Raw genomic sequence first — 24,750 nt, forward strand, 5'->3', positions numbered from 1 at the left:
AATTGTCCATATACAGAAAACATTAGTTTTCCAATTTCAGAAACTCTGTTGCAATTATAGATATAACAAGAAGACACAACAGCTACTAGCAAATGCTACAAGGTTTATTGCTCTCATTGAAACAAAACAATTCTGGATTATGTGAAGTACGTGGGATAGAAAGCAATAGCCTCGAATTGAGATCACTGAAGCACCAGGTAAATGGTGGATCAATATTAAGCTATTAAAGCGGACGAATACAGACAACCACTAGAGGCAGAGCTCTGTAAAGGATGCTGGACTAACTAAGGACTTCTGCCCATCGAATTATGCTTGTCCAGCTCAAATAATGTCTGGTTACCACAAGCAAATTGCTCAAGCCGTAACAGTACAATTACCTTAGTCAGCACACCGCTGAGTCTAATATACTGATGCAGACTTCAGAGGGATGCAGTGGTCAAAACCAAAGCAGCTTTATGACATGCAAATTATGTGCAAAGATTCAGCAAACAAACATTTTTCTGTCTGTACTATTTTTATTTTGTAAAAAAATAACTTAAGATTTGCATACAGATTGGCGTTTATGTAATAATCAATAGCTGATGAAGATTCTCAGAGAAGAGAGAAAAACAGTCATGGAAAATTCCAACACTTGAATTACATGAAGATCTGGTGAAAGTTGGAGGCAGCTTGTGCAATATTGACTCTGTTTTACTGTTCTTGTGATTTTTGGCTTTCTAGTGTACGCAGTAGTTTTTGTTCCCGTTTTTCCCTCATTCGTTCCTTGAAGTCTTCGAGCTCTTTCCGCTGCAATCATTAAAAATAAAGCATCGGAGTCAATTCTTGAAGCTGATCAATAGTTCAAAGGTGCATGTTTTCTTTAGAATATTTTTAAGATCCACTCTTATGGAACTGTGCTGCAAGAATTGGTTGAAGTATTTAAGATCATTACATATCTCAAAGCAATAACACACATCTCTGCAAGCAGGAATCTATTTACAAAAGGTCAACAATGTCAACCTAGAGATGATAGTTGCTGCCCCTTCTCCAGTGATAACGGAAATAAATTATTGTATTGAGACATTAAACAGGAAATTACTTTTACAGCTTGTAAGGAAGTTCCTTTACAGCGGATTTCTTTTTTAAAAAAATCTATCTTGCTATAAGGCACTGTTTTAAAATATAATTTTCGGTCATTGAAACTTCAGAAATGTTGGAGCTGGAATGGACCATTCAGCCCTTCAAGTCTGCTGCTATTCAATATGATCATGACAGATCTTCTACTTCAGTCTAGCTTCCTGTATTACCCTAATATCCCTCAATTTCCTTAGATATGAGAAGTGCTTTATGAGAAAAGCAAACCGAAACACTTCATTTTTAGCCAGGTGACTGCACGATTTCGATTTTATTGTCACGTACAGGATTAAATGTACAGGAGTACAGTGAAAAGTATATAATGTTGCCACACATGGTGCCATATTAGGTACAAAATAATAAGGGAAAGAGTTAAAAATTAAGGTTCAGGAGTTCGGGTACTTACACGCATCTTCTCTTCTGGTGGAAAGATCTCTCTCTGAAAAATACAAAATGAAATGCATTCAACAGTACAGAAGGCATCTCACAACGTGATTGGGGGAAAAAAAAACCCTCACAAGAAATGAACTTCTCATTATTTTATAAAGCCCAACGAACAGCTGGACTGGAGAGGTGGGGAGAATCACAAATAGATGTGAAAATGAGTGAACTTATGCTTGTGCCACCATTAATTTGTAAAAGATCGGATTTAAATCTCAGACACTGAAATTTCTCCTTTTATCCAGTGTCCCTGACCGTAATGCGCAAGAGCTCATGGACAACTCTACCTTTGATTGCTTGCGTCAGGGGGTGGTTACTGACACAAAATGTACGTTTGACTTAGCTTTCTGAACCTCAACATTTCATGCCAATGAATAGCAGTACACATTTCAATGTAACCTTTTGAACAACAGCAAATTGCAGCCTATCACTCACTGACCTTTCTTTTGATCACATATTCCTCGAAGTACTCTGCTTGATTGGAGATCCAAAACACCGACACTGGGAATGACAGATAAAGGCACATCTGATGAAAAACAAAGTTAAAATTGTAAATAGCCTGATGCACAAGTTCAATTAAACATCTTAACTGCTTTGTATCCACACAATTACCTCGAATTTTAGAATCATTCAGGTCTCAAGTGTCATACTGGTGAATAAGTATTCAAGAATGCATTTATATAACATTATCAGTAAACTGACTTAAAGCTAGGTAATAAGCTATATTGAATGAAGTGGCTTACATATAAACAAAAAAGTAGCTAATTTATATGAGCTATTTCTTACATCAGCAGAGAGGAAGGTCCATTTTACATATGGACAATGTTAGCCTGGAAATTGAATAACGATGTAGGTTATTCAACATCACCTCCACTAGTTGTGGATTGTTGTCACATCCAAAGGAGAATTCCAACAATATATTACTTCCTTGATAATGGAACGTCAGCTTAAATTATGTCTCTTCCCTATCTGCCTTTGGGAGGATGATGATGAGCTGCCTTCCCAAACCACTGCAGTCCATATCGTGTAGGTACATCCACAGAGCTGTTAGGGAGGGTCTTCCATAACACTGATACAACTGTGCATTGGTTGTGAAGGAAGTAAACATTAAGGTATTAAATGGGGTGTCAATCAAGCAAGCTACTTTATCCCGGATTGTGTCAAGCTTTGTGTGTTGTTGGAGCTGCACTCATCCAGGTGTGTGGAGAACATAAGAACAAGGAGCAGGAGTAGGCCATCTGGCCTCTTGAGTCTGCCCTGCCATTTAATAAGATCATGGCTAATCTTTTTGAGACTCAGCTCCAATGACCCGCCCACTTACCATAATCCTTAATTCCTTTACTGTTCAAAAATTTATCTAGCCTTGCCTTAAAAACATTCAGCAAGGTAGCTTCAACTGCTTCACTGGGCAGGGAATTCCACAGATTCATAACCCTTTGGGTCACGAAGTTCCTCCTGACCTCAGTCCTACATCTGCTTCCCTTTATTTTGAGGCGATGCCCTCTTGTCCTAGTTTCACCTGCTAGCAGAAACAACCTCCCTGCCTCCACCTTATCTATTCCCTTCATAATCTTATATGTTTCTATAAGATCTCCCCTCAATCTTCTGAATTCCAATGAGTATAATCCCAGTCTACTCAGTCTCTCCTCATAATCCAACCCTGTCAACTCTGGAATCAACCGAGTGAATCCCCTCTGTACCCCCTCCAGTGCTAGTATATCTCTTCTCAAGTAAGGAGATCAAAACTGCACACACTACTCCAGGTGTGGCCTCACCAGGACCCTATACAGCTGCAGCACTGCCTCTCTGTTTTTAAACTCCATCCCTCGAGCAATGGCAGACAAAATTCCATTTGCCTTTTTAATTACCTGCTGCACCTGCAATCCTACTTTTAGCGATTCATGCACAAGGACACCCACGTCCCTCTGCACAGCAGCAGCATGCTGCAATTTTTACCATTTATAATATAGTCCATTTTCCTGTTATTCCTACCAAAATGGATGACATCACATTTATAAAAAAAACTATGAAAAATCTCATTCACTCCTGATTTGTACCTTGTAGATGATGTACTGTCTTTGAGAATTTAGTTGAGTTACTCTCAGCAGAATTCCCAGAATCTGACATGTTTTTACAGCCTTAGAAACTTGTCCTTGCCGACCACAGAAAGCATCCTTTCTGGATGTATCACAGTGTGGTATGGCAACTGCTCTTCCCATGGCTGCGAGAAACTACAGAGTCATGAACGTAGCCCAGTCCATCACGCAAACCAGACTTCCATCTATTGACTCTATCTAGACTTCCCACTGCCTCGACACAGCAACCAACATAATCAAAGACCCTCCAATCCCAGTTATACTCGCATCCACCCTTTTCTGTCAGGCAGAAGATACAAAAGTTTGGATACACATATGAATAGATTCAAAGACAACTTTTTTCCCTGCTGTTATCAGACTTTTGAACAGAGCTCTCAAATGCTAATTCTGATCTCTCTCTGTATCTTCTCTGCGGCTGTAACACTATACTCTTGGTATATTCTTGGTAGTGTGGATGTGCAGAGGGATCTTGGTGTCCATGTACATAGATCCCTGAAAGTTGCCACCCAGGTTGATAATGCTGTTAAGAAGGTTTACGGTGTGTTAGGTTTTATTGGTACAGGGATTGAGTTCCAGAGCCGTGCTGTCAAGCCGCAACTGTACAAAACACTAGTGCGGCCTCAATTGGAATATTGCGTGCAGTTCTGGTCACTCCATTACAGGAAGGATGCGGAAGCACTGGAAAAGGTGCAGAGGAGATTTACCAGGATGTTGCCTGGTCTGGAGCGAAGGTCTTAGGAGGAAAGGCTGAGGGATTTGGATCTGTTCTCATTGGAAAGAAGAAGGCTAAGAGGGGATTTAATAGAGACATACAAGCTGATCAGAGCATTAGATAGGGTGGACAGTGAGAGTCTTTTTCCTGGGATGATGACGTCGGCTTGTACAAAGGAGTGTAGCTGCAAATTGAGGGGTGATAGATTTAAGACAGATGTCAGAGGCAGGTTCTTTACTCAGAGAGTAGTAAGGGCATGGAACGCCCTGCCTGACAATGTAGTTAACTCAGCCACATTAGGGGTATTTAAACAGTCCTTGGACAAGCAAATGGATGATGATGGGATAGTGTAGGGGGATGGGCTTAGATTAGTTCACAGGTTGGCGCAACATCGAGGGCCAAGGGGCCTGTTCTGTGCTGTTTTGTTCTATGTTCTATGTACACTCTGTTCTACTACTCTGATGCACTTTGTATGATATGAACTGCATGTCTGGCATGCGAAACGACACTTTTCACTGCATCTCAGTATGTGAAAACAATAAATCAATCACGTTTCCCAAACTAAACTAGTTCCATTTACCTGCACTTGGCCAATATTCCTCTAAACCTTTCCAACCCATGTACTTGTCTAAATGTCTTTTTAATGTGTAACTGTACCTGCATCTATCACTTCCTCTGGCAGTTCATTCCACATACGAACCATCCTGTGTGAAAAAGATGACCCTCAGGTCCCTTTTAATTCTTTCTCCTTTCACCTTAAAATGAATCCCTGTAGTTTTGAACTCCCCTGCCACTGAGAAAAGACCTTTGCTACTCACCTCACCTCACCTTTTCATGATATTATAAGCATCGATAAGGTCATCCCACAAATGTCCACACACAATGAAAGAAATCCCAGGCTATTCAGCTTCTCCATATTACTCAAACCTTCCTGTCCCGGTAACATCTTGTAAATCTTTTCTGCATCCTCTCCAATTTAATAATGCCCCTGCTATAGCAGGACAAGTGGCCTTACCAATGTCCTATACAATTGCAACATATTCCAACTCCTATACTCAAGGGTGTCAGCAATAAACACTAGCATGCCAAACACCTTCTTTAGCCCCTGTCTACCTGTGAGACAACTTTCAAGGAACTATGCACCTAAACTCCTAGATCTCTCTGTTGACACAGTATTTATATGGCTGGCAATGTTTCTGGGCAATGGCAACCCCCAGAATGCTGTTAGTCGAGGATTCAGTTATGGCAAAACATGAGATATCAAGAGGAGATCAGAGCTCCCCATCATTGTAAATGCACAACTCCTGCATACAAATTAACTGTAATTTTTAAAACGTTTTCAGCAACTCTTAAAATTGTTAAAACACAGAAGAATTTCATTTATTGTCGGTACCAACTGCCTTGCTTAGTGTTGTTCTCCTGCCTTTTCCCTGTACCCTGCATATTGTTTAATTTCAAATAACTTTCTACCTTCCTTTTGAATGCTGAATTGAACTTGCTTCTACCACGCTGCCAGAAAATGTCTCTCAATCCTAACCACACGATGCATTGAAATCACATCAGTTTTTGCTTTTTGTGCTAATTATTTTACATATGTTTGCTGTCATTCTCAATTATTTCACAAGTGGGAACAGTTTCTCCCTATTGGCTCTGTTCAGACCCCTCATAATTCGGACGCTTCAATCAGATCTCTTCTTCGCCTTCTCTTGTGGGAGAAACAGTGCCAACTTCTCCAACCTATCATCATAACTGAAATTCCTTATCCCATGAACAATTCTCATAAACCATTTCTACACTGTCTCAATGCCTTCACATCCTTCCCAAAGTGCAGCAGTGCTGATTGGATGCAATACTACAGCTGAGACCAAATTAGTTTCTTGCACAAGTTAAACGTAACCTCTTTGCTGCTGCACTTTAAGCCGCTCTAAATAAAACCAAGGATACTATAACTTATTAACTGCTGGTACAACCTGTCTGGCCACCTTTAGTGACTTATGCGCATATACACCCAGGTCCCTCTGCTCCTTTAGATTTATACTCTTTATTTTGTATTAATCCTTCATGTCTTTTCTATGAAAATCACCTCACATTTCTCTGCATTGAACTTCATGTGCCACCTGTCACTCACTCCACCAATCTATGTGTCCTTTTGAAGTTCTGTGCAATCCTTCTCACAGTTTAAGATGCTCCAAGGTTTGTAACACAGGCAAATTTTGAAATTGTGTCCTGTACACCAAGATCATTTATTTCCATACAATGTGCACTTAACACTAATGATCATGATCACAACTTTTATGACAACTGGAAGATTTAAATGCATTGTTGTTGTAGGTTTTGTGTGGGAGGGGAAGACTGTAAGATTCATTCTCCCTCCCTAGGGAGGGAGAATGAAAGAGATAGCTGAGTCATAAAGTATCAATAGGAAAGAAAACCAAGAATCTGAATTTTCATGTTCTAAGCTAAGAAAGTTACAGATAATTTCCACACAAGAGTCCAAGACAAAATAAGTGAAAAAGTAAGAATTGCAAAAGGTCTGCTGAGACAATGTCATTCACCAGCAATTGCTGAAACAATCCCTTTATCTGCTAACAGGTGTTTATCCCAACATGACTGAATGCACGTATGAGATGTGAAAATAATTGGATACAATCATTTGGCAGCAGCAAATGGAAAATAACATGGAAGAGAAATGATTTAAAGAAAAAGGAAAGGCAAAGATGGAAAAAGATCAATGGAATACCAATGGAAAAACCGATGGAATTTATTGTAGGAAAACACAGGGCAGAAGTTCACCAAAATAAGCTTTTCTCTTAAATACTACATCATTACTTGCTGGTATGTTACAGAATCAAACTATTCAACTCCTGTGATTATAGCAGGCCATTAGCCGACAAGCAATATAAAAAACATTCTTTTTCCTGCTCTAAGTCACAATTTTTCAGCCCTCTGAAATTAATGTTTTGTAACAGCTATGTCTAAGCAGCCATCAAAAGCCAAATGTGAACAATTTGCAATCAATAGATGAGGATTGAAAAGAACATTGGATTTCATTACAGTGAACTCTACATCATTTCTTGAAATAGAATGTTCAGCACTGAATCAGGCCATTGAACCCAACATATTTTACGCTCCAAATGTACCTCCTCCCAATCCTCCTCGGCCCACTCAGTCAGCATTGCCCACTAAATAAAAACCAAAAGAACTGCAAACGCTGTAAATCAGAAGCAATAGACTCTGCTGGAAAAGCTCAGCAGGTCTGCCAGCATCTGCTGAAGAGAAATCAGAGTTAACGTTTTGGGTCCAGTGACTCTTCCCGGGAGATATATAATGAGACCATCAAACTATATTAACCTAAGATTAACTTTGCATTTTCTGTCTTGCCCAAACAAACACACACATGCACACACACGAAGACTCTGCTGAGTATTTTTGCTGCAGCAGCCTACACAACAAACACACTACAGCCATGCTGAAGTCTTTTGGAAGCCAAAAACAGAATCTAATTTAAAGCAAGGAACTGTGGATGCTGAAACTAATAAGAATAGAAATCACCAGAGAAACTCAACAACATCTGTGGGAAAGATAATAAAATGTGAGGCTGGATGAACACAGCAGGCAAAGCAGCATCTCAGGAGCACAAAAGCTGACGTTTCGGGCCTAGACCCTTCATCAGAGAGGGGGATGGGGGGAGGGAACTGGAATAAATAGGGAGAGAGGGGGAGGCGGACCGAAGATGGAGAGTAAAGAAGATAGGTGGAGAGAGTGTAGGTGGGGAGGTAGGGAGGGGATAGGTCAGTCCAGGGAAGACGGACAGGTCAAGGAGGTGGGATGAGGTTGGTAGGTAGCGGGGGGTGCGGCTTGGGGTGGGAGGAAGGGATGGGTGAGAGGAAGAACCGGTTAGGGAGGCAGAGACAGGTTGGACTGGTTTTGGGATGCAGTGGATGGGGGGGAAGAGCTGGGCTGGTTGTGTGGTGCAGTGGGGGGAGGGGACGAACTGGGCTGGTTGAGGGATGCAGTAGGGGAAGGGGAGATTTTGAAACTGGTGAAGTCCACATTGATACCATATGGCTGCAGGGTTCCCAGGCGGAATATGAGTTGCTGTTCCTGCAACCTTCGGGTGGCATCATTGTGGCAGTGCAGGAGGCCCATGATGGACATGTCATCAAGAGAATGGGAGGGGGAGTGGAAATGGTTTGCGACTGGGAGGTGCAGTTGTTTGTTGCGAACTGAGCGGAGGTGTTCTGCAAAGCGGTCCCCAAGCCTCCGCTTGGTTTCCCCAATGTAGAGGAAGCCGCACCGGGTACAGTGGATGCAGTATACCACATTGGTAGATGTGCAGGTGAACCTCTGCTTGATGTGGAATGTCATCTTGGGGCCTGGGATGGGGGTGAGGGAGGAGGTGTGGGGACAAGTGTAGCATTTCCTGCGGTTGCAGGGGAAGGTGCCGGGTGTGGTGGGGTTGGAGGGCAGTGTGGAGCGAACAAGGGAGTCACGGAGAGAGTGGTCTCTCCGGAAAGCAGACAGGGGAGGGGATGGAAAAATGTCTTGGGTAGTGGGGTCGGATTGTAAATGGCGGAAGTGTCGGAGGATAATGCGTTGTATCCGGAGGTTGGTAGGGTGGTGTGTGAGAACGAGGGGGATCCTCTTGGGGCGGTTGTGGCGGGGGCGGGGTGTGAGGGATGTGTCGCGGGAAATGCGGGAGACGCGGTCAAGGGCGTTCTCGATCACCGTGGGGGGAAAGTTGCGGTCCTTAAAGAACTTGGACATCTGGGATGTGCGGGAGTGGAATGTCTTGTCGTGGGAGCAGATGCGGCGGAGGCGGAGGAATTGGGAATAGGGGATGGAATTTTTGCAGGAGGGTGGGTGGGAGGAGGTGTATTCTAGGTAGCTGTGGGAGTCGGTGGGCTTGAAGTGGACATCAGTTACAAGCTGGTTGCCTGAGATGGAGACTGAGAGGTCCAGGAAGGTGAGGGAAGTGCTGGAGATGGCCCAGGTGAACTGAAGGTTGGGGTGGAAGGTGTTGGTGAAGTGGATGAACTGTTCGAGCTCCTCTGGGGAGCAAGAGGCGGCGCCGATACAGTCATCAATGTACCGGAGGAAGAGGTGGGGTTTGGGGCCTGTGTAGGTGCGGAAGAGGGACTGTTGTGCAAAAATTCCATCCCCTATTCCCAATTCCTCCGCCTCCGCCGCATCTGCTCCCACGACAAGACATTCCACTCCCGCACATCCCAGATGTCCAAGTTCTTTAAGGACCGCAACTTTCCCCCCACGGTGATCGAGAACGCCCTTGACCGCGTCTCCCGCATTTCCCGCGACACATCCCTCACACCCCGCCCCCGCCACAACCGCCCCAAGAGGATCCCCCTCGTTCTCACACACCACCCTACCAACCTCCGGATACAACGCATTATCCTCCGACACTTCCGCCATTTACAATCCGACCCCACTACCCAAGACATTTTTCCATCCCCTCCCCTGTCTGCTTTCCGGAGAGACCACTCTCTCCGTGACTCCCTTGTTCGCTCCACACTGCCCTCCAACCCCACCACACCCGGCACCTTCCCCTGCAACCGCAGGAAATGCTACACTTGTCCCCACACCTCCTCCCTCACCCCCATCCCAGGCCCCAAGATGACATTCCACATCAAGCAGAGGTTCACCTGCACATCTACCAATGTGGTATACTGCATCCACTGTACCCGGTGCGGCTTCCTCTACATTGGGGAAACCAAGCGGAGGCTTGGGGACCGCTTTGCAGAACACCTCCGCTCAGTTCGCAACAAACAACTGCACCTCCCAGTCGCAAACCATTTCCACTCCCCCTCCCATTCTCTTGATGACATGTCCATCATGGGCCTCCTGCACTGCCACAATGATGCCACCCGAAGGTTGCAGGAACAGCAACTCATATTCCGCCTGGGAACCCTGCAGCCATATGGTATCAATGTGGACTTCACCAGTTTCAAAATCTCCCCTTCCCCTACTGCATCCCTCAACCAGCCCAGTTCGTCCCCTCCCCCCACTGCACCACACAACCAGCCCAGCTCTTCCCCCCCATCCACTGCATCCCAAAACCAGTCCAACCTGTCTCTGCCTCCCTAACCGGTTCTTCCTCTCACCCATCCCTTCCTCCCACCCCAAGCCGCACCCCCCGCTACCTACCAACCTCATCCCACCTCCTTGACCTGTCCGTCTTCCCTGGACTGACCTATCCCCTCCCTACCTCCCCACCTACACTCTCTCCACCTATCTTCTTTACTCTCCATCTTCGGTCCGCCTCCCCCTCTCTCCCTATTTATTCCAGTTCCCTCCCCCCATCCCCCTCTCTGATGAAGGGTCTAGGCCCGAAACGTCAGCTTTTGTGCTCCTGAGATGCTGCTTTGCCTGCTGTGTTCATCCAGCCTCACATTTTATTATCTTGGAATCTCCAGCATCTGCAGTTCCCATTATCTCTGATACTATTTTAACATCTGTGGGAAAGATGTTTTGAGTCCAGAGACGTTTCTTCAGAACTGATAGCAGCTAGGAAAAGGTGGTGCTTATCTGCCCCACCCCATCTATTTGTTATTTACATAAATGATCCGAATGTGATTGCCCGAGGCATGATTAGTAAGTTTGTGGATGATACAAAATTAGGAGGTATCGTTCACAGCGACGAAGGTTATCAAAAATTATGGAGGGATCTTGATCAGATGGGGAAGTGGGCTGAGGATTGGCAAATGCAATTGAATAGAGGATCGCCAAGATGATTCTGGATAGGAGCGAAGGAAACAGGATAATTGTTACGGGGGACTTTAACTTTCCAAAAATTGACTGGAAACGCTACAGGTCGAGTACGTTAGATGGGTCAGTTTTTGTCCAATTATTGGAGGAGAGTTTCCTGACACAGTATGTAGATAGGCCAACAAAAGGTGATGCCACTTTGGATTTGGTTCTGGGTAATGAACCAGGCCAGGTGTTAGATTTGGAGGGAGGTGTGCACTTTGGTGATAGTGACCACAGTTTGGTTACATTTACTTTAGTGATGGAAAGGGAAAGGTATATATTGCAGGGCAAGAGTTATAGCTGGGAGAAAGGCAATTAGGCAAAATTTAGGATGCATAGGATGGAGAAGGGAACTGCAGGGGCTGGGCACAATTGAAATGTGGAGCTTGTTCAAGGAACAGCTAATGCGCATCCTTGTTAAGCATGTACGTTTCAGGCAGGGAGGAAGTGGTCTAGCGAGGGAACTGTGGTTTCCTAAAGTTGAAACTCTTGTTAAGAGGAAGAGGGAGGCTTAGGTAAAGATGAGGCATGAAGGCTCATTTAAGGCGCTTGAGAATTAGAGGTTAGCCAGGAAAGACCTAAACAGAGAGCTACAAAGAGCCAGGAGGGACATGATAAGTCTTTGGCAGGGAGGATAAAGAAAAACCGTAAAGCTTTCTATAGGTGTGTCAGGAACAAAAGAATGACTAGAGTAAGATTAGGGCCAGTCAAGGACAGTAGTGGGAAGCTCTGTGTGGAGTCCGAAGAGATAGGAGAGGCGCTAAATGAATATTTTTGTCAGTATTCACACAGGAAAGAGACAATGTTGTCGAGGAGAATGCTGAGATACAGGCTATTAGACTAGATGGGATTGAGATTCACAAGGAGGAGGTGTTAGCAATTCTGGAAGGTGTGAAAATAGATAAGTCCCCTGGGCCGGATGGGATGTATCCTAGGATTCTCTGGGACACAAGGGAGGATATTACAGAGCCTTTGGCTTTGATCTTTATGTCATCATTGTCTACAAGAATAGTGCCAGAAGACTGGAGGATAACAAATGTTGTCCCCTTGTTCAAGAAGGCAAAGAGTGACAATCCAGGTAATTACAGACCAGTCAGCTTTACTTCACTTGTGGGTAAAGTGTTGGAAAGGATTATAAGAGATAGGATTTATAATCATCTAGAGAGGAATAATTTCATTACGGATAGTCAACACTGTTTTTTGAAGAGTAGGTTGTGCCTCACAAACCTTATTGAGTTCTTTGAGAAGGTGACTAAACAGGTGGATGAGGGTAAAGCGGTTGACGTGGTCTACATGGATTTCAGTAAAGCGTTTGATAAGGTTCCCCACAGTAGGCTATTGCATAAAATACAGAGTCATGGGATTGAGGGTGATTTAGTAGTTTGGATCAAAAATTGGCTAGTTGAAAGAAGATAGAGAGTGGTGGCTGATGGGAAACGTTCATCCTGGAGTTCAGTTACTAGTGGTGTACAAGGATCTGTTTTGAGGCCACTGCTGTTTGTCATTTTTATAAATGACCTGGATGAGGGCGTAGAAGGATGGGTCAGTAAATTTGCAGATGACACTGAAGTTGGTGGAGTTGTGGATAGTGCGGAAGGGTGTTGCAGATTACAGAGGGACGTAGATAAGCTGCAGAGATAGGCTGAGAGGTGGCAAACGGAGTTTAATGTGGAAAAGTATGGTGACTAACTTAGGAAGGAGTAACAGGAATACAGAGTACTGGGCTAATGGTAAGATTCTTGCTAGTGTGGATGAGCAGAGAGATCTTAGTGTCCATGTACATAGATCCCTGAAAGTTGCCACCCAGGTTGATACGGTTGTTAAGAAGGCAAACAGTGTGTTAGGTTTTACTGGTAGAGGGATTGAGTTTTGGAGCCATGAGGTCATGCTGTACAAAACTCTGGTGCGGCCACACTTGGAGTATTGTGTGCAGTTCTGGTCGCCGCATTAGAGGAAGGATGTGGAAGCATTGGAAAAGGGTGCAGAGGAGATTTACCAGGATGTTGCTTGGTATGGAGGGATGATCTTATGAGGAAAAGCTGAGGGATTTGAGGCTGTTTTCGTTACAGAGAAGAAGGTTAAGAGGTGACCTAATAGAGACATACAAGATGATCAGAGGATTAGATAGGGTGGACAGTGAGAGCCTTTTTCCTTGGATGCTGACGGCTTGCACGAGGCGACATAGTTTTAAATTGAGGGGCGATAGATGTAGGACAGATGTCAGAGGTAGGTTCTTTACTCAGAGAGTAGTAAAGGCATGGAATGCCCTGCCTGCAACCGTAGTAGATTTGCCAAATTTAAGGGCATTTAAATGGCCATTGGATAAACATATGGATGATAACAGAATAGTATAGGTCAGAGGGGTTTCAGTTTGGTTTCACAGGTCGGCACAACATTGAGGGCCGAATGGCCTGTACTGCACTGTAGTGTTCTATGGTCTAATACAGGTAAATATGAGGTCTTGCTCTTTGGAAAGTCCAACCAAGTTAGGAGTAATACAGTAAATGGTAAGGTCCTGAGGAGTGATGCGGAACAGAGGGACTTAGGAGTACAAATACATAGCTTGTTGGAAGCGGCGGCACAGGCAGACAGGGTGGTGAAGAAGGCATTTAGTATGCCAGCCTTCATTGGCCAAGGCATTGATTACAGCAGTTGGGACGTTATGTTACAGTTGTATACCTTGTTGGTGAGGCTACACTTGGAGTATTGTGTACAGTTTTGGTCATAGGAAAAATGTTCTTAAACTAGAAACTGGATGTTGCCAGGACTAGTAGGCCTGAGTTATAGGGAGAGGTTGGCCATGATAGGACTTTATTCTTTGGAATGTAGGACAATGAGGGGTGACCTTAATGAAGTGTATGAAATCATGCGGGTCATGAATAGGATGAATGCATACAGGCATTTTTTCCAGGGATGGGGAATTGAAAAGTAGAGGGCATAGGTTTATGGTGAGAGGGGAAAGATTTAAGAATGATCTGACGGGCAACTTCTTCACACAGAGAGCAGTGCATAAATGGTATGGGCTGCCCCAGAAAGTGGTTGAGGCATATACAATAGCAACATTTTTAAAAAATTTGAATAGATACACGATGGAAAGGGTTTAGAGGGATATGAACCAAACACGAGCAATTGGAACTAGCTGAGTGGGCACCATGGTCAGCATAGATCAATTTGGGATGGACAGCCTGTTTCCACGCTGTATTAGTCTATGACCCTACAGAGTGGTGTACACAGCCCAGTCCAGCAAGCCAACTTTCCATCAATCCACTCCATCTACACTTTTCATTGCCTCAGAAAGGCAGCCAACATCAAAGACTCCTCCCAAGCCAGTTGTAATCTCCTTCAAACTCTTCTGTTGGGCAGAAGATACAAAAGCTTAAACACACATACCAACAGATTCATAGGCTGCTTCTTCCCCTCTATTATTAGAGTTCTGAATGGACCTCTTAAATTTCAAATCTAATTTCAGATCTTGCTTTTGGCGCACCTTCTTTGCAGACATAACTTTGTATTCCTCGTTCTGTCCAATCACCCATGACCTTTGTATGTTGTGTACCGCACACAAAACAAAACCTTTCACTGTACCTAGATAAGTGACCATAATAAATCATATCCATCATCAGCATAAATACTACCTTCACCTAGATGCTATCAGGCTATTTAGTTTTAATACAGTATCTTGCTTGCATGCACACTTGTCCATCCTCAGCATGCTGAACGCTCCAGCGAATCACAGTGCAAACTGGAGGAGCAACATCTCATCTTCAGACTAGGCACTTTACAGTCTTCTGGGCTCAATATTGAGTTCAACATTTTCAAATTATGAAACCATTCCTTCCCTTTCTTTTAGCTTTGCTTGTTGTATTCCACACCCCTGCCCTCCACCAACATCGGCCGACCCCAGCCCCCATCTACCCCAGTGGGACTGTCTGCTCTTTCCAATCTGGCAGTCAGACACAATATTGTTTTGTCATTCTCACATTCCTCTCACTTATTCTGAACCATCGACATCCTTTCTCCCCACCACTCTCCAACAACCCACTCTGCCCTCCACTATAGCATAAATGCTTCCCCTCCACGTCAGCTCTGATGAAGAGTCATCTAGATTCAAAATAAGATAGTAGGTACTGCTGATGCAGGACCCTGAGATAACAAGGTGTAGAGCTGGATGAACACAGCAGGCCAGGCAGCATCAGAGTAGTAGGAAAGCTGACGTTTCGGGTCTAGTCACTTCTTCAGAAATGGGGGAGGGGAATGAGACTCTGAAATGGAGACAGAGAAGGGGAAATGATGATGGAAGGTGGATAGGGAAGCAGATAGACAGAGAGAAAACGGACAGGTCAAGGAGGTGGGGATGGAGCCAGTAAAGGTTAGCGTAGGTAGGGAGGTGGGATGGAGGTTGGTTGGGAGGGAGGGTAGGGAAGACAGACAGCTCAAGGGGGCTGAGGAGATTTTGAAGCTTGTGAAGTCCACCTTGAGACCACTGGGTTGCAGGGCTCCCAAGTGGAACATGAGATGCTTTCCCTCCAGCCTTCAGGTGGCATAGCTGTGGCACTGGAGAAGTGTTAGCTTGCTTTCTGTCTATGACGGAGACAGTAGGAACTGCCGATGGTGGAGTCTGAGATACCACAGTGTGGAGGTGGAGCATGCTGTGTTCCTCCAGCTCTACACTGTGTTATTTCTGTCTATGGATGCTGCCTGGCCCGCTGTGGTCTCCAGCAGTGTTTGCTTTTAGTTCCAAAGAAGTGTGTTCTCTCCACAGACAGAATTTAGTTTTAGTGGTGTGCCTGTGAGCGTGTCCGAATGCTTCCCTCTTCCATGGCCTAGGATTTTCTTTGCTGCCCCAGCAACACTTTTAGTGACATTTGTTTGGCCTCCTGCCATTTTCATAACATTACACACCCCGTCCCCGTCCTGAGGTTCCTGCTACGTCGGTGGCAGTTACTGCGGCTGCTTCACGTACTGAATAATAACATTACAGTTTCCCCCGTCCCCCGTGGTTTTATTTACCCGGAATATCTCCAGCCTCACACCGCCCATCTTCCGTTCTCCGTCCGCGATCACCGAGCCAGCACCGCACCGGCCGCCGCCATTGGCTGGAAGGCCCGGCCAATCAGCCCCGCCGGGCTGCTGTGTAAGGCGCCCGCTGATAGGCTCGGCGCCGGCAAACCTGGTCACACCCTCGCAACCGCAGGCAGTAGCTGGAGACAGGTACAACAGGTGATGATGGGAACTGCAGATGCTGGAGAATCCAAGATAACAAAGTGTGGAGCTGGATGAACACAGCAGGTCAAGCAGCATCTCAGGAACCTAGAGCCTTCATCTGAGAGGTGATGAAAGGTACAACAGGTAAGCGGAAACAATGAAACCCAGCCACAAAGACGAATGGATGGGCCTGTACCACACAATTCACAGCTCTGATTCTGCCAAGAAATTCCGAAATTCATCCAATTGGGGAGAAATTTCAAAAGGAAATCAGATAAGCCCTCCAATTTCTCTATACAACATTTAAAAAGGCATCTGGATGGGTACATGGATAGGAAGGGTTTAGAGGGATAAGGGTCAAATGCTGGCAAATGGAACTAGGCCTATTTAGGATATTTGGTAGGCGAGGATGGGCTGTACCAAATAGTCTGTTTCCGTGCTGAATACCTCTATGACTCTGTCAAAGGATGGGGGGCGGGGGGGGGGTGAATTGCAGAGTGACAGGTAAAAAGGCACAACTATAAATGCAACCCAGTGAATTGGTCTTGCAGAGAGCTGGTATGAGCACAATGGGCTGAATGACCTCCTGCACTTGGCAACCATTTTATTATTCATCTCCTGCACTGAATTGTACGCTGTGCAATTGCTTCGGTTAAATCTGCAAACTGATTAGGAAATTAAAGAAATACATGCATTCACCTGGCTCCATTTGTCCTACGGTGAGCAACATAAAAACTAGACAAAGCCCTCCTTAAATCACACCTGGTAGTTATTTTGAGCTATTTGTAGGTCACCGTATGAAAAATAAATTGGCCTGGAAGGGAGTACAGCATAGGTTTAACAAAATAACACCTACGTGGATGGAATGTTATAGGAATCTGAGCCACAGCCAGAATTAAATGAGAAGTCTGATTTGACCTCTATCTTGATGTCAGGAGCATCTTATTCCATCCTTTAGATATTTTCAAATCATGCTTCCCGTGTACCTCAGAGATAGTAGGAACTGCCCATACTGGAGTCTGAGATAACAAGGTGTAGAGCTGAATGAACACAGCAGGCCAGGCAGCATCAGAGGAGTAGGAAATCTGACATTTCAGGTCTGGATCCTTCTTCAGAAACTCTTCAGAAGGGTCCAGACCTGAAATGTCAGCTTTCCTGCTCCTCTGATGCTGCCTGCCCTGCTGTGTTCATCCAGCTCTACACCTTGTTTTCCTGTGTACCTGCCTGCCGACCCTGCTCCCCCTTGTGCATGTGGATGACGTCCCTGATTGCTGACACCACACTTTCCTATCCTGCCTGGGGCTGAGCTGGTACTTAGTCTCCAGCAGTCCTCTGACGCCAGTGACCTGGTGTGTTTCTTTATTGGCCATCCATGGAGCTGTTGCAGTGATGCACTGATCACATTGTGACCCCACAATTTCTGAAGTTAACTTACTTATGGAGCTGTCAGTATCTGAGGTGGAAGGGGTTGCAGGAGGTGGTCTTGCCAACGTTTCCTCTGAAGCTTTGATATTCTTGGTATCGGAAATGGAGGTGGTGACCTCTGGGGGACCTGACCATTTCACCATAGTGCTGGTGGAGATGCTAGTGGTAGTTGCAAGACATGAGGTAAAGAAAACATGCAGCCGGTGCATAAACGTGATGTGTAGTGAATGAGACTTAAAGTGGAGTTAATGTGAAAGTTACAGTGGAATGAAGAGTGGCAGGACATGCATATCATAGAGTTATCGAGACGTACAGCAGAGAAACAGACCCTTTGGTCTAACTTGTCCATGCCAACCAGATATCCTAAATGAATCTAGTCCCATTTGCCAGCATTTGGCCCATATCCCTCTAAACCCTTCCTTTTTATGTACCCATCCAGATGCCTTTTAAATGTTGTAACTGTACCAGCCTCCACCACTTCCTCTGGCAGCTCATTCCAAACACGCACCACCCTCTGTGTGAAAAGGTTGCCCCTTAGATCCCTTTTATATTTTCCCCCTCTCACCTTAAACCTATGCCCTCTAGTTTGGACTTCCCTACCCCGGGAAAAAGACCTTGACGATTAACGTTATCCATACCCCTCGTGGATAACCTCTATAAGATCACCCCACAGCCTTCGATGATCCAGGGAAAATAGCCTCAGCCTATTCAGCCTCTCCCCATAGCTCAAAGCCTCCAGCCGTGGCAACATCCTTGTAAATATTTTCTGCACCCTTTCGGTTCAACAACTTGTTTCCTATAGCAGGGAGATTGGAATTGAATGGAGTATGCTGTAAGAGTAGTAAGATTTTTCAGTAAGAGTAACCTAACCATTGTCCTGTACAACCACAACATAGAGTCACACAGCAATGAAAACAGATCTTTCAGTCTAACCAGTCCATGCCGAACATAATCCCAAACTAACCTCGTCCCACTTGCCTGTTCCTGGCCCATATCGCTCCAAAACATTCCTATTCATATATCCATCCTGATGTCTGCTATACATTGTAATTTACCCTCATCCACCATTTCCCTATACTCAATACTCTGACAAACAAAGGCAAGTGTACCAAACACCTTATTCACTACCCTGTCTACCTGTGACTCCACTTTCAAGGAACCAGGAACCTGGTCTCTTTGTTTGGCAACACTCCCCAGGACCCTACCATTAAATGTATAAGTCCCGCCCTGATGTTTCAGCATTGCCGCAGGAGCACTTCCATGTTTCTCCTGTGAGGACCAGGATTTTCCCTTATGAGTAGGATCCAGGAGCAGACCAGTCAACATTGGGCACCACTCCATCATCCAGTTCCTGTTGTAGACTGTTCCCCTCCTGGAGGCAGAGACTGGGAAGGATTGAGTGAAGTGAAAGCGGGTGACACGTTGAAAGGTGGTGAGGTGACCCAGGAAAGTGGATAGGGAGTTTAGAGGCCATGATGGGTTAGTAATTTGGGTGGTTGGACGGAAATGAGAGCAAGTGAGAGAAGGAGTCACAGGCAATAATAAGTGTGACAGAGCATGAGCCACGGTGGGAGGTGGGTGCAGGAGCAGAGATAGAGTGAGTGTGAGGTAGTGGAGAGAAGAGTGTGACAGTTACCCAGAAGGAGCACCTCTTATTGCTCTGCTGGCCATTCCTCCATACTGTGGAGAATGGACTGAGCAAGGTGGTGACCTCAGACCGATATACCAGAGTCATGGTGGCATGGCCTTATCTGTTGGTCCTGGGAGAATAGGACTCCCCTCTTTTACACCATTGACCAGGATCTCCGATACCTTTCAGAGAATCACGGCACCATCATTCCCTCCAACACCTTTACAACTCCATCATCACCTAGCAAGGTAGCTTCAGAATGCCAGTGCTCAGCTGGGTACACAATGGCCTTTCAAAGATGGCAGGGCACCAGGGATGCGGGTCTTTTGAGAGATATCCAATGAATGGCAAGTTATTCTGGGAATAATAAGATGAAGCAAGTATTTGCAAGGGACTCCATGGGGCGGGTGTGTAGTCAATGAAGTGCATTTGGTAAGGTATGGTGAGAAAGCGCACTAGGTTTCATGGTGAAAGTCCCTCCAAAAATCTGGACACAACCCTTGACTGTGCCCAAAATAACATAAGATTCAGCTTAGGTGTGAAATCGTGGAGAAGCAATGAGCTATTCTGTCTATCTGACTATTGATAGACAGTCAGGCTATTTAACTGCATAAATTCCACAATACTATCTTTGCTCAGCATAGACAGATGATTCATTTCGAATTGGTGCCTGAATACTCATGAGGAATGCTCCATCACTGCTGCAGACCATAACCCCATCGGGTTAAAAAGCACATTTTCCCAGGGCTAAATGAGAGTTGTCACTGTCACTGAACCTGAGCCGCACACTGGTCATTTTGTCTCAATATCATCTTGGGTGGAATGTTTAGCTGCGAGGGAGCTAGAACTACTACAGCAGGCCCACCTTTCCTGCATCTGATGTGTATTTATTCACTGTAATGGTGTACTCTTCCAATGATAGCAGACACAAAGTCAAGATTACACAAAGGAAACTTTGCAGTGTCATCAGGAAGCTTTCTCAGATGCTGAGTGATTGAGATGATTAATGGTGAGTCAACTGAAGCTGAAAAACTCTGGAGTCATAAAGCCATAGAGTCATACAGTGTGGAAACAGACCCTTAGGTACAACTTCTCCATGCTGACCAGGTATCCTAAATTAATCTAGTTCTGTTTGCCACATTTGGCCCCTATCCCTCTAAACACTTCCTATTCATTTACCCATCCAGATGCTTTTCAAATATTGTAAATGTACCAGCCTTCACCACTTCCTCTGGCAGCTCATTCTACACATACACCACCCTCTGCATGCAAAAGTTGCCCCGTGGGTCGCTTTCAAATCTTTCCCCTCTCATCTTAAACCGATGCCGTCTAGTTTTGGACTCCCCCATCCTGTCTACCTGCAACTCCACCTTCAAGGAACTATGAACCTGCACTCCGAGATCCTTTGAAAGATTCTGTGAGCAGAGTGTCAAAAGCTGTTTTTGGACGGGTGAATGGAAGGGCCTATTTTGTCTTTGCAATATTGTTCAAAATCTGCAATTGTTATAGAAAATGTCCTTCATTTGTAAAATCTGCAGAACATTACAAAAGTACATGTGAGCTTAAATCTTGGCACTGCCTCCCTCACAATGTTGTAGGTGTATGGACTGCAGTGGTTCAAAACGGCTGCTCATCACCACCTTCTCAAGAGCAATTTGCCCAGTGAAAGAAGCTGTAGTGATTGGAACCAGGGCTGCTTGGATCGTCTTGACTATGAGATCCTTGATTGGCGTTGTTAACCTGGTGCAATCAGGGAGTCCTAGCTGATATGTAAAAACAGGAAATTCAGAGAGTCTCATCATTCTAGAGACTGGCTCTGAGCTGGCCAATCAGAGTTCATGAACTGAGCACATGTAAGTAAAAGGGTGACTTGGTGATGGGATGCTGGCCTCTGCAGTTATTTCAATTACAAATTTGACATTGCAAGATGTGCAATCTTTGTCTAGTCAAAGTTATTGGGGGTAGGTGGGAATTTGGAGTTGAGGCCTCAATCAGAGGAGACATGATCATATAGAGTGATGGAGCAGGTTCTGATTTTGTTTGTTTGTATTATAGTCTGCCTTCTGTCAAGGACTGTGTGGTTCTTTGAAGTGCCTCATTACACTTACAATTTCAGGTTATATTCACAAGATATATTTACCTTTCTTGGCAAACATTCTCTGATGCAGCAAGTCTGAGCTGTTTTCCAGCTCCCTTATGTACTAAGGCAGCAGGGTTTTACACTATGGCCTTTCACCATTGAGCCTTTGCAGAAGCTGCATCCAGATTTAGTGCATCCCTCACCCCATAGTCCTGAACGTTGCAGTATGCCCAGCACTCAGCTGTATGCAGTTCTTTGCAATGAGATTTTTGCATTTGGTAAATGAGAACAAACTATCTGATCAGAGATGTGTTGAAAAGAGAAGGAATTTTATTAAGGAAAAGCTTCAATTTACCTTGACAAAATTCCAGACACTTTGATAAAGAAAAATAATAATAATGTCATTGGTATAGTTGAGAGGGGCTAGGATCTTAACAATAATAAAACAGGCTGATGATGATAACAACAGGCAATCTCAGGACATTAATATTTATCTTGCACTGTGTTAACATCTTCCAGACATTTGCTTTCTTTGCAGCTACAAAGCAATGCAGGCAACTTGAGGTAGTTTGTGCCATTTATGTAATGTTATGCTAATTTAAATAAAATTTCCAAATTCTCCCAGTACTGAATGTTCCATCACTGCTGATGTGTTTTCTCTTCTCTATCATCGATGTGATTTGAGTCCTTCATCTCCAATGTTACTTGCAACTTTAATTTGCATAAAAGCTTCCAAAGCACAATTAAAGAAAAAAGCTGCAGCTTTTGAGCTCAGAATGCGCCAGTTTCATTTGTAGTCCACACTCATGACCCCAAGCTCTTTGGCACAAAACTCTGGATAAGGGTTTGCGGGGGGGGGGAAGAAAATACTCCATGGTGTCCTCATCCTGGTGGCCACCTTTATGTGTAGCCGCATCAAGCTGTGCATAGACCCTTGGTATGTCAGGTGTTACTATGTGCTGAGGTTCTACCTGTCCCTGGTGTTGTTAAGGACGGGACTTGCATCGCTGGCACGGAACACTCCAAGTAGCTAGACCATCCTGTACCACCCACCCTTCATGTTGAAATTTGCAAAGTAAAGCACCCTGACTGCAAGTCCACCAGTAAGTGATCAGCACGAAAAATCCTTGAGATCTTGAAGGAAGAGGAGAGGGTGGATCATGTTGCATGGTTCCCTGAGCACACTGGCAAAGTCATTTGGCAGAATGCCTCAGCACCAGAGCTTTCCAACAAGCACCAATTCTTTGTTTGGCTAATAGTGAGACGGGCACTACCTGTAAGATCCTACGTGTATGTCTGGATTCCCTCATGCTGCCCTCGAAGCAGCTGCGGTGGGTTGGAGGTCGGGGTGGGGGTTGCGGTGGAAGCATTGAGGATATCACATATCTCTGACTGGAATGTGCCTTTGCAAAGCAAATCTGGAGAGAGATGCGGTGGTTCTTGTTGAGGTTCATCCCGAGCAGCTCCATGACACAGGATTCCGTGCTCTACTGTCTATTCCCGGGACGCACCCTGAGACGAACATCAACTCGCCTGGAGGACCATCAGCTCGGTAAAAGACACTCATTGGTCTGCCCAAACCTTGTTGGTCTTCCTGTGGAAAGACTTGACTCCGATAGAGTGTTGCAGACTGGCATATTCCAAGTTCCATGACTACATACTGAGGGACGCACTAAAGCTTCAGGCAGTTGCTGCCAAAGTGCAGTGGGGAAAGACCACTGTTTAAGGTCTTTTTGCCAAAGTGTAACAAGGGTCCATACAGATGTTAGACACTCTCAGTGCCTCCAAGTGAATGTGAATTTTTTTTTACATAAGTAGAAAATGTATTGTTTTTGCAGCCATAGAAAAGTCCTGAGAAAGATAAAAATTCTCAGAATTTTGTTTTTCTCTGGAAACACTGGATAGAACTAATTTAGAACATTTGTGTATGCATATACACAATTTATGAATCAAGTGTATTTTTGAAATTTAAAAAAAAACAAGCTTCTGAAGACCTGACATTTTAATTCTCCGCCTTGCTTTCATGCTGAGATATCTATCCTTAGTATGTGGTAGTGTCCCAGTGAACCTCAGTGTAAACTTGATGAATTTGCTTAGGCACTTATAGACTTCTGGACTCAACATTGAGCTTGAATACTTTAAACTGTAATCGTTTCTGCAGGCCCCTGCCTCTTCTATTTTGTTCCTTTTTCTTTGCATGTCTCAGTCTTAATCCTCTTTTTCTTGTCTTTGCTTTCGTTTTGTTGCTATTCATTACTCTGCAGTTCACACTGCCTCTGAATTCATCTTTTGGATTACATTTTCAGATAACTTCGTCACAATCCTGTAACTGCTTCATAATGTATGACTACTTTAGGAAAGATGTTGTGAAGCTTGAAAAGGTTCAGAAAAGCTTTGCAAGGATGTAGCCAGTGTTGGAGAGTTCGAGCTACAGGGAGATGCTGAATAGGCTGGGGCTATCTTCCCTGGAGCGTTGGAGGCTGAGGGCTGACCTTATAGATGCTTATAAAATCATGAGGGATGTAGATAGGGTGTATAGCTGAGGTGTTTTCCCCAAGGTAGGTACATCCAAAACTACAGTACATAGGTTTAGGGTGAGAGGGGAAAGATTTAAAAGGAACCTGTGGGACAAAGTTTTCATGGAGAGAATGATGCGCGTGTGGAATGAGCTGCCAGAGGAAGTGGTGGAAGCGGGTACGATTACAGCATTTAAAAGGCATCTGCATGGGTACACGAGTGGGAAGAGCTTAGAAGAATATGGGCCACATGCTGGCAAATGGGACTAGATTAATTTTGGATATCTATTTGGCATGGATGAGTTGGACAGAAGGTCTGCTCCTGTGCTGGACATCTCTATGACTGTGGCAGACCTGAAACAGCCACCCTTCAGAATCTCAACTGGTACCAAACAAGGCTGTCTGATAGTCCCCTGGTTACTATTTGCAGTGTATCTGAAAGAACCTGTTCGCCACAATAAAGATTGTCTGCCCAAAGGTGTAAGTATGAAATATCGTCAAGATGGAAAATTCTTTAATTTGTAACCTTCACTCCCAACCTAAACTAACCCTCATGACCATGATTCACAGTAAGCAGGATGGCAGAAACCTGAAAAGGTTGGCCAGTTAGATAATCGTGTTTCTAATTTCACAGCCCATTTTTAATGTTGCCCCTTTATTCTTTTTCACCATAATAGACATTGACTTTCTGCTGCATTTATTACTCAGCCAGGTGTTAAATAAGCAACAGTGATAACATTTCCGATGCAAACTTTCATTATTGCGCA

At 44.6% G+C, this 24,750-nt stretch overlaps 1 protein-coding gene across 1 annotated transcript; it reads right to left on the minus strand.

Annotated features, from left to right (window-relative positions):
• Positions 1-83: 83 nt before the first annotated feature.
• Positions 84-16,428, minus strand: LOC125447573 (uncharacterized). Its single transcript, XM_048522085.1, has 4 exons — positions 16,138-16,428; positions 1,994-2,080; positions 1,520-1,552; positions 84-786 (listed from the first exon to the last, which is right to left on the minus strand). Exons 1-4 carry the CDS (start codon positions 16,426-16,428, stop codon positions 691-693), a joined length of 507 nt encoding a protein of 168 aa, XP_048378042.1. The 3' UTR covers positions 84-690.
• Positions 16,429-24,750: the final 8,322 nt, after the last annotated feature.

Source organism: Stegostoma tigrinum, chromosome 35, assembly GCF_030684315.1.
Source record: "Stegostoma tigrinum isolate sSteTig4 chromosome 35, sSteTig4.hap1, whole genome shotgun sequence".
NCBI classification, from domain to species: Eukaryota; Metazoa; Chordata; class Chondrichthyes; order Orectolobiformes; family Stegostomatidae; genus Stegostoma; species Stegostoma tigrinum.